Genomic DNA, 22,165 nt, shown 5'->3' on the forward strand with positions numbered 1-22,165 from the left:
GCCGGATGTGATGCAGCCCTATGGGACTCCCAATTACAGCCGGATGTGATGCAGCCCTATGGGACTCCCAATTACAGCCAGATGTGATGCAGCCTTATGGGACTCCCAATTACAGCCGGATGTGATGCAGCCCTATGGGACTCCCAATTACAGCCGGATGTGATGCAGCCCTATGGGACTCCCAATTACAGCCGGATGTGATGCAGCCTTATGGGACTCCCAATTACAGCCGGATGTGATGCAGCCCTATGGGACTCCCAATTACAGCCAGATGTGATGCAGCCCTATGGGACTCCCAATTACAGCCGGATGTGATGCAGCCTTATGGGACTCCCAATTACAGCCGGATGTGATGCAGCCCTGTGGGACTCCCAATTACAGCCGGATGTGATGCAGCCCTATGGGACTCCCAATTACAGCCGGATGTGATGCAGCCTTATGGGACTCACAATTACAGACGGATGTGATGCAGCCCTATGGGACTCCCAATTACAGCCGGATGTGATGCAGCCCTATGGGACTCACAATTACAGCCGGATGTGATGCAGCCCTATTGGACTCCCAATTACAGCCGGATGTGATGCAGCCCTATGGGACTCCCAATTACAGACGGATGTGATGCAGCCCTATGGCACTCACAATTACAGCCGGATGTGATGCAGCCCTATGGGACTCCCAATTACAGCCAGATGTGATGCAGCCTTATGGGACTCCCAATTACAGACGGATGTGATGCAGCCCTATGGGACTCCCAATTACAGCCAGATGTGATGCAGCCTTATGGGACTCCCAATTACAGACGGATGTGATGCAGCCCTATGGGACTCCCAATTACAGCCAGATGTGATGCAGCCTTATGGGACTCCCAATTACAGATGGATGTGATGCAGCCTTATGGGACTCCCAATTACAGCCAGATGTGATGCAGCCCTATGGGACTCCCAATTACAGACGGATGTGATGCAGCCCTATGGGACTCCAAATTACAGCCAGATGTGATGCAGTCTGGATTTGAGCCAGATACTTCAGTGATGCCTCTTGCACTGTCTTAGACCACTGCGCCACTCGGGATGTAACATGTAACAGTACGGTTAGGCTAAGTAATGTAGAACTAATTGGATAAATGTGAAAATTACAGGGCTCCTGAGTGGCGCAGGGTCTAAGGCATTGCATCTCAGTGAATGAGGCGTCACTACAGTCCCTGGTTCGAATCCAGGTTGTATCACATCTGGCAGTGATTGGGAGTCCGTCATTGTAAATAAGAATTTGTTCTTCACTGGCCTGTCTGTTTAAATATATGTATATTATTTTAAGCAAATAACTTGTTCTCAGTCTTTGACACTAGATGGCACTGCTAAGCATATAATCTTCAAAACAACATTATTTTTATGTGGGAAGTCAATAAATGTTTCCCCACAAATGTGTATTCATGACCCATATAGAAACTAGGCCTTGGAGAACTGAGATTGGACTCTGAGATGAGAGACTAACTTGATAAGGAACTTCACACACCTACATGGATAATGGCACTGTTTCAGTCACAAGGGTTATCAATACTTATGTTGATCATTAGAACACAGTTTGCTGGTGAGTAGTCATGTTTTATTAAATTACACTTGATTTAATTGTCTGAAAGTAATTTTTAGAGCAGTATGCATATTTAAAAAGTTAATATGCTAATTTGATCTATTTTTTTCCATAATTTCCCAGGTGCTGAGTCTTGTTCTCATGTAGATGCGCCACAATTCATCACAGCTACTCAGGAAGAGGTAGCTGTCCTTCCCTGTTTCACATCAATCCACAAAGATTTAGCAATCAGAGTGAAATGGACAAAACTTTCACTTAAACCCGAGGACATCTTGGTGTGGCCTGGTAATCCATCTGTGGCCCATAAATCCGAACGTGTGGCCTTCGAGTCGGGAGCGGATGTTGTGGTGGCTGGAAACCTGTCCCTGTCTCTAAGAGATGTAAGGAAATCTGACGAAGGGCTTTATAGTTGCGAGGTCTGGTTGGGATGGAGTTGTGTCCATGTGAAAAACATCACTCTAAAAGTGAAAGGTAAAATGATATATTCCATTTCCATTTCTATGTAAGTGTCAAATAAAAATAGAGTCAACCTTGTTTGAGTGAGCCTCTCCTCTCCTCCAAAGAATGCACGATTCTACATTCAGTTATGGCAGCACCCAACGGGATAGCTACCCTGCCTTGCCTGTTGAACATGACAACAGGAAATCCCCAAATATCATCAGTGACCTGGGCAGAGATCAAGGGAGACAGTGAGATCCAAATACTTCAATACCCTACAGATATCTCCCACCAAACATCCCTCGGGAAAAGGGTGAGCTTTGGAGGGAATCTCAGTTCAGGAGATGCATCTTTGACTCTTTCCATGGTGGAGTACAGTCACAGCCAATGGTACAGATGTAGGTTGCAGATGGGACAAAATGAACGCTGCTTTGAGGTCAAGCTGCAGGTTAAAGGTGAGTATGTGCTAGTACATTCTTATTCGGAATATACAGTTCATTCGGAAAGTATTCAGACCCCTTGACTTTTTCCACATTTTGTTACGTTACAACCTTATTCTAAAATTGATCAAATTGTTTTGTTTCCTCAAAAATCTACACACAATTCCCCATAACGACAAAGCGAAAACAGGTTTTTAGAATTTTTTGCAAATGTATTAAAAAAAACATAAACATAAATAGGTTATTTACATAAGTATTCAGACCCTTTGCTATGAGACCCAAAATTGAGCTCAGGTGTATCCTGTTTCCATTGATCCTCCTTGAGATGTTTCTACAACTTGATTGCAGTGTGGTAAATTAAATTGATTGTACATGATTTGGAAAGCATACACCTGTCTATATAAAGTCTCCAGTGGCTACCAGTCATTCATTTTTAATCCTTGTCATATGAAGAGAAACAATGAAGGGAAATTATAGATAAAACATATCAGTACTCATCGGCCATTGGAAATAAACATTACACAACAAGTTGGAAATCGCAAATTCAACAATGAGTGGTTTGGAAAGAATCAGTGGTTAACTGTAAGCATTGGAAAACAATCATTAGCCTGCTATTCAGTGGAGTGGCTGTGGGGTGCCAAGTCTAAGATTAATGGTCTCTTTTCCTAGTTTAAAATTATAAACGTTCAACATTGGCCATGCTGTCAATGAAGCATGATTTGTGCCGTGCTCAAAACAACTGTTAACTTGGAACTGCAAAATCTGTTGAAGACTCTGGGAAAACGAGCTATGACTGGGAAAATAAGTCCTGTCCACGGTATGTCCACGAAGGACCGCTGGGCCACCTTCCTGTTCAGGTGAGCACAGCACAACAAGGTGAGTCCAAAAATCTCTTGTATGCTGTTGCATAAATGATGTAATATGCCAGGGAGATATGTATAGTGTAGCTAAGAAAGTAGTACACTGTATGTTGTGTAGTAAGCTGTTAGTAGCCCATGTGCCTCATACTAATAATTTGGTATATTTTCACCTCTTAATTTTGCCTATTGTTCTGACTTGGTGGTGCACATGTAGCCTTTAAAATGTAATCATCTAATTTTGTAAGAACTTTCATTGTCTGCTTATATGCCCCCTTTATATATCCTACGGTTCTGACTTGGTGTACAGGGAGATCACTGTAAGAACGGCCCATGTTCTAAATTCTGTCACTGTACATTTTAAAAGTGCTGAACAAATAGTTAGATTGACTACGTCCGTTCTAGCTCGCTCATGAATGTCTTAATCGAAATTCTGGATGGACTCTTATGCACTTGTCATCCCCTTATGACCTAGTTTGTACATATCAATTGATCAGTAGAATTCACAGTTGTTTAAGCAAGTCAGCCATATCAGCTCTGTTTTTTTAAAGGCAATAAATGTGGCTGAATGAACTGTTTCGCTGCCAGACAAGGCTCTGCTGATAACCAGGCGTAGCCGTGGTAAGGTGTTGGGACTGCTGTTGGGGCTCTGGTGTTTGGACAGCTTTATGTAAGGCCCTAACAGTTTGTTGGCACCATTTGTCACTGGCATAGTGCAATTAATATATTGTTTAGTGTTGTGTAGTGGCTTTGCACTTCTTTTTTGTTGTTGACCAATCAAGATTTACATGCTAAAATCGCCACTGAAGGTCCCACAGTGCATGTCAGAGCAAAAGCCAAGCCATGAGGTTGAATGAATTGTCCATAGAGCTCAGAGACAGGATTGTTTCGAGGCACAGATCTGGGGAAGGGTACCAAACCATTTGCGCAGCATTGAAGGTCCCCAAGAACACAGTGGCCTCCATCATTCTTAAATGGAATAAGTTTGGAACTACCAAGACTCTTCCTAGAGCTGGCCAAACTGAGCAAAAGGGGGAGAAGGGCCTTGGTCAGGGAGGTGACCAAGAATCCTATGGTCACTTTGAAAGAACTCCAGAGTTCCTCTGTGGGGGTGGCAGCATCATGCTGTGGGGATGTTTTTCAGCGGCAGTGACTGGGAGACTAGTCAGGATCGAGGGAAAGATGAACAGAGCAAAGTACAGGGAGATCCTTGTTGAAAACCTGCTCCAGAACGCTCAGGACCTCAGACTGGGGTGAAGATACACCTTCCAACAGGACATCGACCCTAAGCACACAGCCAATAGAACACAGGAGTGGCTTCGGTACAAGTCTCAGAATGTCCTTAAGTGGCACAGCCAGAGCCCGGACTTGAACCCGATCGAACATCTCTGGAGAGACCTGAAAATAGCTGTGCAGCTACGCTCCCAATCAAACCTGACAGCTGGAGAGGATCTGCAGAGAAGAATGGGAGAAACTCCCCAAATACAAGGGTGCCAAGCTTGTTACGCCATACCAAAGACTCAAGGCTGTAGTTGCTGCCAAAGGTGCTTCCACAAAGTACTGAGTAAAGCGTCTGAATATTTATGTAAATGTGATATTTCTGTTTTTTTTGTTTAATGAATTTGCAAACATTTCTAAAAAATGTTTTTTGCTTTGTCCTAATGGGACAACTTGTGTGTAGATTGATGAGGGGAAAAAACAATTTGATAGATTTTAGAATAAGGCTGTAACGTAACAAAATGTGGAAAACGACAAGGAGCCTGAATACTTTCCGAATGCACTGTATCTATATTTGTCAACCATTGCATTAGCAATTTGATGTTCTATAATGATCATTTTCTACCATTGAATCAGAACAGGAAGAGGAGAACCTGGTTGTTAGGACTGTCACCACAACTGAACTAACAAACCCTAGTAGGTGTACAATGTTGTTCTCTTATTTGTGTCTTTAATTTATTTAAAATAACAATTCTACTGAATATATTTGTGGACATGTTTATCACCACTGGGTTTAGAGGACAAGAGACACACGACAGGCTTTACACTCAGTTCAATCAAATGAGACCATGAATGACTGTCATCATTTTATATTGATACTCTACTCAGCCGTTACTGCCAGTCAGAGTCCAGAAAGAGTTGCGACTGCTACAGTTGGAACGGCTACTATAGCGGCTTCATCCATGTGTGTGATTGTCATAATGGCTCTTACGCTGGGATTGATCATTTGCCTCAGACGCCGCAGACACTCAGGTATGTACGGCCACTGCTCTGGTTTATATTGACCTGGGAAATTAAGGCTAAATGTTTTGAAACACACAGTATTATTGTATTGTGAATCTGCCTCTCTCTCTTTCTCAGATGGAGATGAGTCTGACTGGAATACTTATGAAGATGTACAAGACCCAGGTGAGCCTGTTGATTATGTCTCATCCTGAATGTGCTCAGAGGGCTCCTGCTCCACCTAAATAACGTCTTCATCTATTCTTTTCACAGCAACGGGACCCAATTGTCTGTATTCACTTGCAGAGTTTGACCAGAAGGACAACCTAGGCACTTGTGAGTTTTTTCCCACAATATTTTTGTAAAAAAATGTTTAACCTGGGCCTCAATTCAATCCGGACCACAGTAGATCCGCGTTATAGCACAATTGGCATTTAAAGGCAATGCTTCCTGGTTCGCGGATATAGCACTCACAGTAAAATGCATATGTCAGCTCAATCGGAAATAACCTTTAAACATCAAGCATGCTAAAATGCGGATCTTTCACGATCTTGATTGAATCTAGGTTCTGGTCACTGTCTGTCCAGGTTCAAACACCTTCAGTTCTGTAAACAATTAACATTTCATTACATTGTATTTTTTTATTTTTTTTTTCAGTTCAATGCCAGTGAAAAGAATAATCATCTTTCAATCAACACACCATGTCTTACCGAACCCTTCACAAAACATCTTCCAATCAACACACCATGTCTTACCGAACCCTTCACAAAACATCTGTAAATGCTTTTTTATGATATTCACCCACTTATCTTTCAACCCCTGGTATAGCCTACATAGTATTACACAATAACAATCTTATCTTTCAACCCCTGGTATAGCCTACATAGTATTACACAATAACAATCTTATCTTTCAACCCCTGGTATAGCCTACATAGTATAACACAATAACAATCTTATCTTTCAACCCCTGGTATAGCCTACATAGTATTACACAATAACAATCTTATCTTTCAACCCCTGGTATAGCCTACATAGTATTACACAATAACAATCTTATCTTTCAACCCCTGGTATAGCCTACATAGTATTACACAATAACAATCTTATCTTTCAACCCCTGGTATAGCCTACATAGTATTACACAATAACAATCTTATCTTTCAACCCCTGGTATAGCCTACATAGTATTACACAATAACAATCTTATCTTTCAACCCCTGGTATAGCCTACATAGTATTACACAATAACAATCTTATCTTTCAACCCCTGGTATAGCCTACATAGTATAACAATCTTAGTTGTGAAATAATCAAATGGATGAGGTGACCAATTGTATTTAGCTTGATTTGATTGGACATATTCCTCTATTTGTGACCCCATGGTGGAACAACTTTAGCTGACGCTTTTCTACACCAAATGATGTGTAGTTGGGAGCTGTTCCAGACAGAGACATGCTGTTCTGGGGTTTTTACTTGTATTGCTAATGCTCACCTACTGCCATCCAGTATGAAATAAACACACTTCTCTGTTCACTCTCATGTATTATGTGTCTTGTCTCAGTCCCATACATCTACAGTTTTACACTGCTGAAGAGAAGCTACCAGGTTTCATGTGGGATGTGAAAGTCAGCAGAGTGATGTTTAAGACATGAGGTGGGAAGACTTAGCCATCAACCCCCCACACTGAGGAGTCATACTGAATGTGTTCCTGTAACCAACTTATGTCTGGGTTTTTAACTGTGGTAACTGGTGATATTCTATAGAGGTTATTTTCTTTTTATGAATTTATTTCCATCATAAAAAACAACCTGCATAGACTTGATGTCATGGTGACACTTATAATGTTCCAAACCACAAAACAATGCAAAGTACAAAGTAGTCAAATTAGATTTAAAACTTAACTAATAGCCTAAAGATAGAGGACATGACATTACACTCAGTTCCCAGCCTGCAGAAGATCATAGAAACTGTTGTTGGTTACTCCGGAAGGTTGAATTGGTTGATCTTGAATCTCGTCATAGAGATGAGTCTGCGAAGAAAAGATGGAATGTGTAAAACCAGTTGAATTTAGTTCCCCAACATGGTGAAAGGGTTAGAAGACATGGCTGAAGACGTTGTAGGCAAACTCAATTGGGCTTCACTTGTTAGTGAATGACATAGTTGTGTTTTATTGAATCCTTACCATTCCAACAGGTGTCAGCTGTTCTTCTCCTACTATAGGCAAAGAGGGACAAATGTCAGCTTTATTTCACATGAATTTAATTCCGATGATATGGCTTTCCTTTAAACTGCTGTTCATTACTGTAGGTTTAATCAAGGATGCAACATCCAAATTGCAGTTTTGTAACACACACAATCTAACCAGTGAACAAATACGTACGAGCGGCACTTCCCTTGCCCTGCCTCTTCCAATACACGCCCCCTCCAACAGCACAGAGCAGCAGTAGCAGAAGGACTGACCATCCCACTGCAGGTAGAACATGACCTATTTGCAAAGACGTATAAAGTCACAGATACTGTATTACAACTCAATATCTTATCACAACATCACAGTAATGAAAGAATACAGCCTCAACACAGATCATGGATATGTATTGTTCCAAACTACTTTCAAATGTCTTACCTCTCTGGATGGTCCACTCCTTTACAGCCATTTCAACCCCCTCTCTGAGCACGGCGCAGGCTATCTTCTCTGTGCCCTGGCGGTCAGGGAGGAAGAGTTTGGAGATGAGGGTGTTGTTATGTCCTGTAGGGCCACTCTGCAACCCATCCTGGCCACTGTGAATCCAGGATAAATTGAAGTGTCCACAATCTTCCACACAGGTGAGTGAGCAGGTCAGGGTGAGATTGTTTCCGTCTGTGGTAGCATACTCTGCAGATACTGAGTAGAACAACAAGAAGATCTACTTGATATCAGGACAAAGCAGTGATGTACTTTGTGCCGGTACCCTAATTGACTAAGTTTATACATAGTGTAAGGCACTTATTTATGTCCTTCTGTAGCTCAGTTGGTAGAGCTTGGCGCTTGTAACGCCAGGGTAGTGGGTTCGATTCCCGGGACCACCCATACGTAGAATGTATGCACACATGACTGTAAGTCGCTTTGGATAAAAGCGTCTGCTAAATGGCATATATTATTATTATTATTATGTCTCAATGGTACAACCCATTGACACTCACCATCCAGAGTGTGTAGTAGGATTCTGTTCTGTTGCGAGCAGTTGTAGAGCCCAGAATGCAGTGTTTTCACGTTGCTGATGACCAAAGACCCATCTTGGCTGATGTGAGATGCAGGAAGGTGCCCCTGAGTTCCAGCTGAGACATCGCCTGACCAAGACAGACTGGACAGTGACCTTTGACCCAAAGTCCACTGGAATCTGCTGCCCACCTCAAGAGAGGAGTGGGTGGCACAGGGAAGTGATACTGACTCACCCACTGCGACAAATACTTCCTCTATACCTCCTTAAAGAGAGAGAGAGAGAGAGAGAGAGAGAGAGAGGAGGGAGGGGAATTTGGTTGCAATATACTATTGTGTTAATGCAAATATGATGCAATAATACATAGTTCCAAACGTACCTGTAATTTCTGTGGTATAGCTGAGGGACGTCTTCACAACCTCTCCTTCAATCAGTTGACACCGCCACTTCCTGTGATGGTCTGTCTTCCTGACACCTCGGATGGTCAGCGTAGAGAAGCAAGCAGATGAACGTTCGGTTTGAAATCTCTCTCCCTGTAGCACTGTATTGGCCTCATTCAGCCAATTCAGCTTTATTTCACTATGGTTGCATTGTGGGACAAGGCCTGAGAATATATTCAGGTAACATTGGAGCTTGATATCCATCTCTGGTGCTGTATTGGTGTCTGTTGCCAGAGTAACTGGTAAAAAAAATGTAAATAATGGTGACAACACTCGCTCAGAAATAGTGTGTATAAAGACGGACAATGTAGGTTGATCATAAATGGTAACATACTGTTGAGAAGCTGAAGAGAAACACTTGCACTGGTAGCCCCATCTTCACAGGTGTAAACTCTTCCATCGTCTATTTCAAGAGTTTGAATATGTAGAGAGCAGTCATGTCCCACTTTCAGTCGACTGGCTCTTCCTGAGTTTGGACCATCCGCTTTCACCTTGCCTGATAGTTCTAATTGGTTATGAAACCCATCTTTCACTATACTCCAGGTAACAGAGGAGCAGGAATTGATGTAGGATGTACCACATGGTAAACGGACACTGTCTCAAATTGAAGCAAAGATTCTTGTGGGCCTACGATCTTTTGAATAGTGTAAAAACAAGTGTTACAACATTTCTCATAACAAAATTAATAGGGAATCAATAAATATTTTATTAAAAATATGTTAAAAAATATATAATGTTAAAGGAATCTTATTTACCAGATGACTGGAGTCCAAGTCTAGTCTGTAAAAGCAGGCAGAGACACAGTTTTATGTACAGACACATCTCTCCGTCTTGTGATTCTCTTTTGACAGTATGTGTTGTCATTCAGGAAATTACAAGTTCTCACTCATCTTCTCTTTTTTCACCAACTTCTAGAAATACCAGCCATCATGCCCTGGTATTTTTCAAACAAGTAGGCCTGCTTTTTTTACTCTTCCCCTTTCCATTCAGTTCTATTTGAAATATTATGTTTTATAACCTAGCCTACAAACACAAGACTGTATGAGGCGAAAAAAATTAACGAATTGAGATGCATGCAGAAAATTATGGCATTTCCCACCAAACGGATGTTATATCAATTCCATGACTGTAAAGAATATTCTACTATTCTCCCATATTACATTTATTAGCTTTATTAAAAAAATTCAGCCTGCTCATTGATTGATTTCTTGAATTAAATCAGCATAGCAGGAAGAGGCTACATGTTTTGAATGGGGCCACGAGTTCAACTGTTTTCCTAGCGATCATACAGCAACATTCCAAAATGTATGTCATAATGACAGGGTCGCGCTGTTGGCTACGGTTGTACAGGTACCTATATGACGTCACCGTTTATCAACGCGGAAAAGACGTCCAGATGTTTGGATTGAACAAAGCTAAATTGGGCCTTGAAAGTAAACCCGTGCGCGGCCATTTCGAGTCAAACGCTCCGTTTCTTCGGCGCAAGGTCATGAAAATGAAAGGAACCAGTAAAAGGGCGGAAGAGAAGGGTGAGTTATTCTAACCATCTCAACAATTTCAGTATAGGCAGTCACTAATCAATATTCAGTGTTGGAAAAAGTACCCAAATGTCATACTTTAGTAAAATACCATAATATATCAAAAGTGAAAGTCACCCAGGAAATTACTATTTAAATTTACTAAGTATCAAAAGTAAATGTAATTTCTAAAATATACTTAAGAATCAAAAGTACATATAATTGCTAACATATGCTTAAGTATCAAAAGCAAATGTAATTGCTAACATATGCTTAAGTATCAAAAGTAAATGTAATTGCTAAAATATACTTAAGTATCAAAAGTAAATGTAATTGCTAAAATATACTTAAGTATCAAAAGTAAAAGTATAAACCATTTAAAATTCATTGTATTATGCGAACCAGATGGCATCAATTTCTTGTTTTTAAAAATGTAAGGATAGCCAGGGGCACACTCCAACACTCCAACACTCAGACATAATTTACAAACAAAGCATGTGTGTTTAGTGAGTCCCCCAGATCAGAGGCAGTAGGGATGACCAGGGATGTTCTCTGTTTAGTGAGTCCCCCAGATCAGAGGCAGTAGGGATGATCAGGGATGTTCTCTGTTTAGTGAGTCCCCCAGATCAGAGGCAGTAGGGATGACCAGGGATGTTCTCTGTTTAGTGAGTCCCCCAGATCAGAGGCAGTAGGGATGACCAGGGATGTTCTCTGTTTAGTGAGTCCTCCAGATCAGAGGCAGTAGGGATGACCAGGGATGTTCTCTGTTTAGTGAGTCCCCCAGATCAGAGGCAGTAGGGATGACCAGGGATGTTCTCTGTTTAGTGAGTCCCCCAGATCAGAGGCAGTAGGGATGACCAGGGATGTTCTCTGTTTAGTGAGTCCCCCAGATCAGAGGCAGTAGGGATGACCAGGGATGTTCTCTGTTTAGTGAGTCCCCCAGATCAGAGGCAGTAGGGATGACCAGGGATGTTCTCTGTTTAGTGAGTCCCCCAGATCAGAGGCAGTAGGGATGACCAGGGCTGTTCTCTGTTTAGTGAGTCCTCCAGATCAGAGGCAGTAGGGATGACCAGGGATGTTCTCTCTTTAGTGAGTCCCCCAGATCAGAGGCAGTAGGGATGACCAGGGATGTTCTCTGTTTAGTGAGTCCCCCAGATCAGAGGCAGTAGGGATGACCAGGGATGTTCTCTGTTTAGTGAGTCCCCCAGATCAGAGGCAGTAGGGATGACCAGGGATGTTCTCTGTTTAGTGAGTCCCCCAGATCAGAGGTAGTAGGGATTACCAGGGATGTTCTCTCTTTAGTGAGTCCCCCAGATCAGAGGCAGTAGGGATGACCAGGGATGTTCTCTGTTTAGTGAGTCCCCCAGATCAGAGGCAGTAGGGATGACCAGGGATGTTCTCTGTTTAGTGAGTCCCCCAGATCAGAGGCAGTAGGGATGACCAGGGATGTTCTCTGTTTAGTGAGTCCCCCAGATCAGACCAGGGATGTTCTCTGTTTAGTGAGTCCTCCAGATCAGACCAGGGATGTTCTCTTGATAAGTGTGAGAATTGGACCATTTTCTGTGCTACTAATCATTCAAAATGTAACGAGTACTTTTGGGTGTCAGGGGAAATGTATGGTGTTAAAAGTACATAATTTTCTTTCGGAATGTAGGGAAGTAAAAGTACAAGTTTTCAAAAATAGAAATAGTAACATAAAGTGCAGATACCCCAAAAAACGACGTAAGAAGTACTTTCTAGTATTTTTACTTAAGTTCTTTACAGCCCTGTCAATATTTGAAATTCTTTTGTCAAACCAAAGCCAATGTTGTTGGCCTTCTCGTTTTTGCAGTTACAGTAGACCTACAGCAACAGTGAAAACTGCTGCAAAAGTAAAAGTCCTTTGACCAATTTTCCATCCTAAAGAACCCTGTGTGCTTAATCTGTTCTCTTTCATTTTAGGCTATGTCGCTCCCTATGATCCATTCTTCAGTGGACCAGTACGAAAGAACCCTGTGTGCTTAATATGTTCTCTTTCATTTTAGGCTATGTCGCTCCCTACGATCCATTCTTCAGTGGACCAGTACGAAAGAGGTTTGTGCAGACTCATCATTGGTTGTTTGCCTTCATTCAGTCTCGATTTCCATTTGGCCTATTTATGGTTTGCGTCCCAAATAGCGACCTATTCCCTACATTAGGGCAGTACGTTTATCCAGGGTCTGTATAGGTTGAAATTTGGGACATATACATACCATTTGTATTTTATTCTAGCATAGATTTAAAAAATGCACTGCTAAAATCACAGCATATGCAGAAGCACACATACAAAATCATGCTCACATTACATCTTAGAATTTGTGTACAACTCTTTTGAATGCAGACATGCTAGCTAGCTGTCATGTGGATTAAGTCCACCTTGTTCAAGCATATGAATCAGCTGATTTCATTTCTTTGTGTCATTTCAGGAGCTGCACAGATTTGATCTGCTGCATACTGTTCTTGGCTGTCATAGCTGGTTACATGGTCATGGGAGTTCTGGGTAGGGAAGTCTTCATCATCGTTTGAAGATGGCATGACTGTCATCATATGATATCTGTTTTATCCCTTGCTCATCTAAAGCTTCAGTATCTGATTGTCAATGTCAACATGACAATGAGAGAGACGATTCCCCTGTATACTGTTCGCCCATATTTACATTTACATTTAAGTCATTTAGCAGACGCTCTTATCCAGAGCGACTTACAAATTGGTGCATTCCCCTTATGACATCCAGTGGAACAGTCACTTTACAATAGTGCATCTAAATCTTAAAGGGGGGATACTTATCCTATCCTAGGTATTCCTTAAAGAGGTGGGGTTTCAGGTGTCTCCGGAAGGTGGTGATTGACTCCGCTGTCCTGGCGTCGTGAGGGAGTTTGTTCCACCATTGGGGGGCCAGAGCAGCGAACAGTTTTGACTGGGCTGAGCGGGAGCTGTACTTCCTCAGTGGTAGGGAGGCGAGCAGGCCAGAGGTGGATGAACGCAGTGCCCTTGTTTGGGTGTAGGGCCTGATCAGAGCCTGGAGGTACTGAGGTGCCGTTCCCCTCACAGCTCCGTAGGCAAGCACCATGGTCTTGTAGCGGATGCGAGCTTCAACTGGAAGCCAGTGGAGAGAACGGAGGAGCGGGGTGACGTGAGAGAACTTGGGAAGGTTGAACACCAGACGGGCTGCGGCGTTCTGGATGAGTTGAAGGGGTTTAATGGCACAGGCAGGGAGCCCAGCCAACAGCGAGTTGCAGTAATCCAGACGGGAGATGACAAGTGCCTGGATTAGGACCTGCGCCGCTTCCTGTGTGAGGCAGGGTCGTACTCTGCGGATGTTGTAGAGCATGAACCTACAGGAACGGGCCACCGCCTTGATGTTGGTTGAGAACGACAGGGTGTTGTCCAGGATCACACCAAGGTTCTTAGCGCTCTGGGAGGAGGACACAATGGAGTTGTCAACCGTGATGGCGAGATCATGGAACGGGCAGTCCTTCCCCGGGAGGAAGAGCAGCTCCGTCTTGCCGAGGTTCAGCTTGAGGTGGTGATCCGTCATCCACACTGATATGTCTGCCAGACATGCAGAGATGCGATTCGCCACCTGGTCATCAGAAGGGGGAAAGGAGAAGATTAGTTGTGTGTCGTCTGCATAGCAATGATAGGAGAGACCATGTGAGGTTATGACAGAGCCAAGTGACTTGGTGTATAGCGAGAATAGGAGAGGGCCTAGAACAGAGCCCTGGGGGACACCAGTGGTGAGAGCGCGTGGTGAGGAAACTACTTAGTTATAGGTCCTTTTAGTGTACAGCACAGTAGGCCTAGCTACATCGACCGAACCACTCTGAAAGTTCACAGGAACTCAAAATGAAACCCCTGTCATGGAAGTGTGTGATATGATTTCCTCTGGTTCTCTCTCCCTCCATCAGCCTGGTTGTTTGGAGACCCTCGCCATGTTCTCTTCCCCAGGAACTCCACCGGAATGTTCTGTGGAGTGGGAAGGAATAGGTGAGTAGCCGTATGTTATGTCTATCTAGCTATAGGTCCTATGTTATGTCTACTTAGTTATAGGTCCTATGTTATGTCTATCTAGCTATAGGTCCTATGTTACTGTATGTCTACCTAGTTAAAGGTCCTATGTTACTGTCTGTCTACCTAGTTATAGGTCCTATGTTACTGTATGTCTACCTAGTTAAAGGTCCTATGTTACTGTCTGTCTACCTAGTTATAGGTCCTATGTTATGTCTATCTAGCTATAGGTCCTATGTTACTGTATGTCTACCTAGTTATAGGTCCTATGTTATGTCTACCTAGTTATAGGTCCTATGTTACTGTATATCTACTTAGTTATAGGTCCTATGTTATGTCTACCTAGTTATAGGTCCTATGTTACTGTATATCTACTTAGTTATAGGTCCTATGTTACTGTATATCTACCTAGTTATAGGTCCTATGTTACTGTATATCTACCTAGTTATAGGTCCTATGTTACTGTATGTCTACTTAGTTATAGTTCCTATATTATGTCTACCTAGTTATCGGTCCTATGTTATGTCTACCTAGTTATAGGTCCTATGTTACTGTATGTCTACCTAGTTATAGGTCCTATGTTACTGTATGTCTACCTAGTTATAGGTCCTATGTTACTGTATGTCTACTTAGTTATAGGTCCTATGTTACTGTATATCTACTTAGTTATAGGTCCTATGTTACTGTATGTCTACCTAGTTAAAGGTCCTATGTTACTGTATGTCTACCTAGTTATAGGTCCTATGTTACTGTCTGTCTACCTAGTTATCGGTCCTATGTTATGTCTACCTAGTTATAGGTCCTATGTTACTGTATGTCTACCTAGTTATAGGTCCTATGTTACTGTATGTCTACCTAGTTATAGGTCCTATGTTACTGTATGTCTACCTAGTTATAGGTCCTATGTTACTGTATGTCTACTTAGTTATAGGTCCTATGTTACTGTATATCTACTTAGTTATAGGTCCTATGTTACTGTATGTCTACCTAGTTAAAGGTCCTATGTTACTGTTTGTCTGCCTAGTTATCGGTCCTATGTTATGTCTACCTAATTATAGGTCCTATGTTACTGTCTGTCTACCTAGTTATAGGTCCTATGTTACTGTATGTCTACCTAGTTAAAGGTCCTATGTTACTGTCTGTCTACCTAGTTATAGGTCCTATGTTACTGTCTGTCTACCTAGTTATAGGTCCTATGTTATGTCTACCTAGTTATAGGTCCTATGTTACTGTATGTCTACCTAGTTAAAGGTCCTATGTTACTGTCTGTCTACCTAGTTATAGGTCCTATGTTACTGTCTGTCTACCTAGTTATAGGTCCTATGTTATGTCTATCTAGTTATAGGTCCTATGTTACTGTCTGTCTACCTAGTTATAGGTCCTATGTTACTGTATGTCTACCTAGTTAAAGGTCCTATGTTACTGTCTGTCTACCTAGTTATAGGTCCTATGTTATGTCTACCTACCTTGTTATAGGTCCTATGTTATGTCTACCTAGTTATAGGTCCTATGTTACTGTATGTCTACCTAGTTATAGGTCCTATGTTACGTCTACCTAGTTATAGGTCCTATGTTATGTCTACCTAGTTATAGGTCCTATGTTACTGTCTGTCTACCTAGTTATAGGTCCTATGTTATGTCTACCTACCTTGTTATAGGTCCTATGTTACTGTCTGTCTACCTAGTTATAGGTCCTATGTTATGTCTACCTAGTTATAGGTCCTATGTTATGTCTACCTAGTTATAGGTCCTATGTTACTGTATGTCTACCTAGTTATAGGTCCTATGTTACTGTATGTCTACCTAGTTATAGGTCCTATGTTACTGTATGTCTACCTAGTTATAGGTCCTATGTTATTGTATATCTACCTAGTTATAGGTCCTATGTTACTGTCTGTCTACCTAGTTATAGGTCCTATGTTACTGTATATCTACCTAGTTATAGGTCCTATGTTATGTCTACCTAGTTATAGGTCCTATGTTACTGTCTGTCTACCTAGTTATAGGTCCTATGTTATGTCTACCTAGTTATAGGTCCTATGTTACTGTCTGTCTACCTAGTTATAGGTCCTATGTTATATCTACCTAGTTATAGGTCCTATGTTACGTCTACCTACCTTGTTATAGGTCCTATGTTATGTCTACCTAGTTATAGGTCCTATGTTACGTCTACCTACCTTGTTATAGGTCCTATGTTATGTCTACCTAGTTATAGGTCCTATGTTACGTCTACCTAGTTATAGGTCCTATGTTATGTCTACCTTGTTATAGGTCCTATGTTATGTCTACCTTGTTATAGGTCCTATGTTACTGTCTGTCTACCTAGTTATAGGTCCTATGTTATGTCTACCTTGTTATAGGTCCTATGTTATATCTACCTAGTTATAGGTCCTATGTTACGTCTACCTACCTTGTTATAGGTCCTATGTTATGTCTACCTAGTTATAGGTCCTATGTTACGTCTACCTACCTTGTTATAGGTCCTATGTTATGTCTACCTAGTTATAGGTCCTATGTTACGTCTACCTAGTTATAGGTCCTATGTTATGTCTACCTTGTTATAGGTCCTATGTTATGTCTACCTTGTTATAGGTCCTATGTTACTGTCTGTCTACCTAGTTATAGGTCCTATGTTACTGTCTGTCTACCTAGTTATAGGTCCTATGTTACGTCTACCTAGTTATAGGTCCTATGTTATGTCTACCTTGTTATAGGTCCTATGTTACTGTCTGTCTACCTAGTTATAGGTCCTATGTTATGTCTACCTAGTTATAGGTCCTATGTTATGTCTACCTAGTTATAGGTCCTATGTTACTGTATGTCTACCTAGTTATAGGTCCTATGTTACTGTATGTCTACCTAGTTATAGGTCCTATGTTACTGTATGTCTACCTAGTTATAGGTCCTATGTTACTGTATGTCTACCTAGTTATCGGTCCTATGTTACTGTATGTCTACCTAGTTATAGGTCCTATGTTACTGTATGTCTACCTAGTTATAGGTCCTATGTTATTGTATATCTACCTAGTTATAGGTCCTATGTTACTGTATGTCTACCTAGTTATAGGTCCTATGTTATTGTATATCTACCTAGTTATAGGTCCTATGTTATTGTATATCTACCTAGTTATAGGTCCTATGTTATTGTATATCTACCTAGTTATAGGTCCTATGTTATTGTATATCTACCTAGTTATAGGTCCTATGTTATTGTATATCTACCTAGTTATAGGTCCTATGTTATTGTATATCTACCTAGTTATAGGTCCTATGTTACTGTCTGTCTACCTAGTTATAGGTCCTATGTTATGTCTACCTACCTTGTTATAGGTCCTATGTTATGTCTACCTAGTTATAGGTCCTATGTTATGTCTACCTAGTTATAGGTCCTATGTTATGTCTACCTAGTTATAGGTCCTATGTTACTGTCTGTCTACCTAGTTATAGGTCCTATGTTACGTCTACCTAGTTATAGGTCCTATGTTATGTCTACCTAGTTATAGGTCCTATGTTACTGTCTGTCTACCTAGTTATAGGTCCTATGTTATGTCTACCTAGTTATAGGTCCTATGTTATGTCTACCTAGTTATAGGTCCTATGTTACTGTATGTCTACCTAGTTATAGGTCCTATGTTACTGTATGTCTACCTAGTTATAGGTCCTATGTTACGTCTACCTAGTTATAGGTCCTATGTTATGTCTACCTAGTTATAGGTCCTATGTTACTGTATGTCTACCTAGTTATAGGTCCTATGTTATGTCTACCTAGTTATAGGTCCTATGTTATGTCTACCTAGTTATAGGTCCTATGTTACTGTCTGTCTACCTAGTTATAGGTCCTATGTTATGTCTACCTAGTTATAGGTCCTATGTTACTGTATGTCTACCTAGTTATAGGTCCTATGTTACTGTATGTCTACCTAGTTATAGGTCCTATGTTACGTCTACCTAGTTATAGGTCCTATGTTATGTCTACCTAGTTATAGGTCCTATGTTACTGTCTGTCTACCTAGTTATAGGTCCTATGTTATGTCTACCTAGTTATAGGTCCTATGTTATGTCTACCTAGTTATAGGTCCTATGTTACTGTATGTCTACCTAGTTATAGGTCCTATGTTACTGTATGTCTACCTAGTTATAGGTCCTATGTTACTGTATGTCTACCTAGTTATAGGTCCTATGTTACGTCTACCTAGTTATAGGTCCTATGTTATGTCTACCTAGTTATAGGTCCTATGTTACTGTATGTCTACCTAGTTATAGGTCCTATGTTACGTCTACCTAGTTATAGGTCCTATGTTATGTCTACCTAGTTATAGGTCCTATGTTACTGTATGTCTACCTAGTTATAGGTCCTATGTTATGTCTACCTAGTTATAGGTCCTATGTTATGTCTATCTAGCTAGTTATAGGTCCTATGTTACTGTCTGTCTACCTAGTTATAGGTCCTATGTTATTGTATATCTACCTAGTTATAGGTCCTATGTTACTGTCTGTCTACCTAGTTATAGGTCCTATGTTACGTCTACCTAGTTATAGGTCCTATGTTATGTCTACCTAGTTATAGGTCCTATGTTACTGTCTGTCTACCTAGTTATAGGTCCTATGTTATGTCTACCTAGTTATAGGTCCTATGTTATGTCTACCTAGTTATAGGTCCTATGTTACTGTATGTCTACCTAGTTATAGGTCCTATGTTACTGTATGTCTACCTAGTTATAGGTCCTATGTTACTGTATGTCTACCTAGTTATAGGTCCTATGTTACTGTATGTCTACCTAGTTATAGGTCCTATGTTACTGTATGTCTACCTAGTTATAGGTCCTATGTTACTGTCTGTCTACCTAGTTATAGGTCCTATGTTATTGTATATCTACCTAGTTATAGGTCCTATGTTACTGTATATCTACCTAGTTATAGGTCCTATGTTATTGTATGTCTACCTAGTTATAGGTCCTATGTTATGTCTACCTAGTTATAGGTCCTATGTTACTGTCTGTCTACCTAGTTATAGGTCCTATGTTACTGTATGTCTACCTAGTTATAGGTCCTATGTTACTGTATGTCTACCTAGTTATAGGTCCTATGTTACTGTATATCTACCTAGTTATAGGTCCTATGTTATGTCTACCTACCTAGTTATAGGTCCTATGTTATGTCTACCTAGTTATAGGTCCTATGTTACTGTCTGTCTACCTAGTTATAGGTCCTATGTTATTGTATATCTACCTAGTTATAGGTCCTATGTTATTGTATGTCTACCTAGTTATAGGTCCTATGTTATGTCTACCTAGTTATAGGTCCTATGTTACTGTATATCTACCTAGTTATAGGTCCTATGTTATGTCTACCTAGTTATAGGTCCTATGTTACTGTCTGTCTACCTAGTTATAGGTCCTATGTTATGTCTACCTAGTTATAGGTCCTATGTTACTGTCTGTCTACCTAGTTATAGGTCCTATGTTATGTCTACCTAGTTATAGGTCCTATGTTATGTCTACCTAGTTATAGGTCCTATGTTACTGTCTGTCTACCTAGTTATAGGTCCTATGTTATGTCTACCTAGTTATAGGTCCTATGTTACTGTCTGTCTACCTAGTTATAGGTCCTATGTTATGTCTACCTAGTTATAGGTCCTATGTTATGTCTACCTAGTTATAGGTCCTATGTTATTGTATGTCTACCTAGTTATAGGTCCTATGTTATGTCTACCTAGTTATAGGTCCTATGTTACTGTATATCTACCTAGTTATAGGTCCTATGTTATGTCTACCTAGTTATAGGTCCTATGTTACTGTCTGTCTACCTAGTTATAGGTCCTATGTTACTGTCTGTCTACCTAGTTATAGGTCCTATGTTACTGTCTGTCTACCTAGTTATAGGTCCTATGTTATGTCTACCTAGTTATAGGTCCTATGTTACTGTCTGTCTACCTAGTTATAGGTCCTATGTTATGTCTACCTAGTTATAGGTCCTATGTTACTGTCTGTCTACCTAGTTATAGGTCCTATGTTATGTCTACCTAGTTATAGGTCCTATGTTACTGTCTGTCTACCTAGTTATAGGTCCTATGTTATGTCTACCTAGTTATAGGTCCTATGTTACTGTCTGTCTACCTAGTTATAGGTCCTATGTTATGTCTACCTAGTTATAGGTCCTATGTTACTGTCTGTCTACCTAGTTATAGGTCCTATGTTATGTCTACCTAGTTATAGGTCCTATGTTATGTCTACCTAGTTATAGGTCCTATGTTATTGTATGTCTACCTAGTTATAGGTCCTATGTTATGTCTACCTAGTTATAGGTCCTATGTTACTGTATATCTACCTAGTTATAGGTCCTATGTTATGTCTACCTAGTTATAGGTCCTATGTTACTGTCTGTCTACCTAGTTATAGGTCCTATGTTACTGTCTGTCTACCTAGTTATAGGTCCTATGTTACTGTCTGTCTACCTAGTTATAGGTCCTATGTTATGTCTACCTAGTTATAGGTCCTATGTTACTGTCTGTCTACCTAGTTATAGGTCCTATGTTATGTCTACCTAGTTATAGGTCCTATGTTACTGTCTGTCTACCTAGTTATAGGTCCTATGTTATGTCTACCTAGTTATAGGTCCTATGTTATGTCTACCTAGTTATAGGTCCTATGTTACTGTCTGTCTACCTAGTTATAGGTCCTATGTTATGTCTACCTAGTTATAGGTCCTATGTTACTGTCTGTCTACCTAGTTATAGGTCCTATGTTATGTCTACCTAGTTATAGGTCCTATGTTATGTCTACCTAGTTATAGGTCCTATGTTATGTCTACCTAGTTATAGGTCCTATGTTATGTCTACCTAGTTATAGGTCCTATGTTATGTCTACCTAGTTATAGGTCCTATGTTATGTCTACCTAGTTATAGGTCCTATGTTACTGTCTGTCTACCTAGTTATAGGTCCTATGTTACTGTATGTCTACCTAGTTATAGGTCCTATGTTACTGTATGTCTACCTAGTTATAGGTCCTATGTTATGTCTACCTACCTTGTTATAGGTCCTATGTTATGTCTACCTAGTTATAGGTCCTATGTTACTGTCTGTCTACCTAGTTATAGGTCCTATGTTACTGTATGTCTACCTAGTTATAGGTCCTATGTTACTGTATGTCTACCTAGTTATAGGTCCTATGTTACTGTATATCTACCTAGTTATAGGTCCTATGTTATGTCTACCTAGTTATAGGTCCTATGTTACTGTATATCTACCTAGTTATAGGTCCTATGTTATGTCTACCTAGTTATAGGTCCTATGTTACTGTATATCTACCTAGTTATAGGTCCTATGTTATGTCTACCTAGTTATAGGTCCTATGTTACTGTCTGTCTACCTAGTTATAGGTCCTATGTTATGTCTACCTAGTTATAGGTCCTATGTTATGTCTACCTAGTTATAGGTCCTAT

At 40.7% G+C, this 22,165-nt stretch overlaps 3 protein-coding genes across 5 annotated transcripts in view; 2 read left to right on the plus strand and 1 right to left on the minus strand.

Annotated features, from left to right (window-relative positions):
- Window positions 1–1,442: 1,442 nt before the first annotated feature.
- LOC124022772 lies at window positions 1,443–7,078 on the plus strand. The gene is made up of 8 exons (XM_046337457.1): window positions 1,443–1,587; window positions 1,711–2,058; window positions 2,151–2,480; window positions 5,177–5,236; window positions 5,429–5,572; window positions 5,681–5,728; window positions 5,816–5,878; window positions 6,200–7,078. The coding sequence occupies exons 1-8, from the start codon at window positions 1,524–1,526 to the stop codon at window positions 6,211–6,213; spliced, it is 1,071 nt and encodes a 356-aa protein (XP_046193413.1). The 5' UTR covers window positions 1,443–1,523; the 3' UTR covers window positions 6,214–7,078.
- Window positions 6,146–10,635, minus strand: LOC124022773. 2 transcript variants are annotated; one of them, XM_046337460.1, is made up of 8 exons: window positions 9,937–10,635; window positions 9,516–9,815; window positions 9,121–9,420; window positions 8,725–9,006; window positions 8,168–8,425; window positions 7,925–8,029; window positions 7,727–7,755; window positions 6,146–7,573 (listed from the first exon to the last, which is right to left on the minus strand). In XM_046337460.1, the coding sequence occupies exons 3-8, from the start codon at window positions 9,383–9,385 to the stop codon at window positions 7,481–7,483; spliced, it is 1,032 nt and encodes a 343-aa protein (XP_046193416.1). In that variant the 5' UTR covers window positions 9,386–9,420; window positions 9,516–9,815; window positions 9,937–10,635; the 3' UTR covers window positions 6,146–7,480. The 2 variants fall into 2 exon arrangements, with proteins under 2 accessions (XP_046193416.1, XP_046193415.1); XM_046337459.1 differs by having other exon boundaries at window positions 7,727–7,758; window positions 9,937–10,633.
- Window positions 10,451–22,165, plus strand: part of LOC124022771 (choline transporter-like protein 4) — a 43,990-nt gene continuing 32,275 nt past the window's right edge. For both annotated transcript variants that reach the window (XM_046337456.1, XM_046337455.1), the window contains exons 1-4: window positions 10,451–10,710; window positions 12,723–12,771; window positions 13,143–13,216; window positions 14,625–14,703. In XM_046337456.1, coding sequence (XP_046193412.1) covers window positions 10,485–10,710; window positions 12,723–12,771; window positions 13,143–13,216; window positions 14,625–14,703 — 428 coding nt within the window. In that variant the 5' untranslated portion in view covers window positions 10,451–10,484. The remainder of the gene's footprint in view (window positions 10,711–12,722; window positions 12,772–13,142; window positions 13,217–14,624; window positions 14,704–22,165) is intronic.

Source organism: Oncorhynchus gorbuscha, unplaced genomic scaffold (assembly GCF_021184085.1).
Source record: "Oncorhynchus gorbuscha isolate QuinsamMale2020 ecotype Even-year unplaced genomic scaffold, OgorEven_v1.0 Un_scaffold_1416, whole genome shotgun sequence".
NCBI lineage: Eukaryota > Metazoa > Chordata > Actinopteri > Salmoniformes > Salmonidae > Oncorhynchus > Oncorhynchus gorbuscha.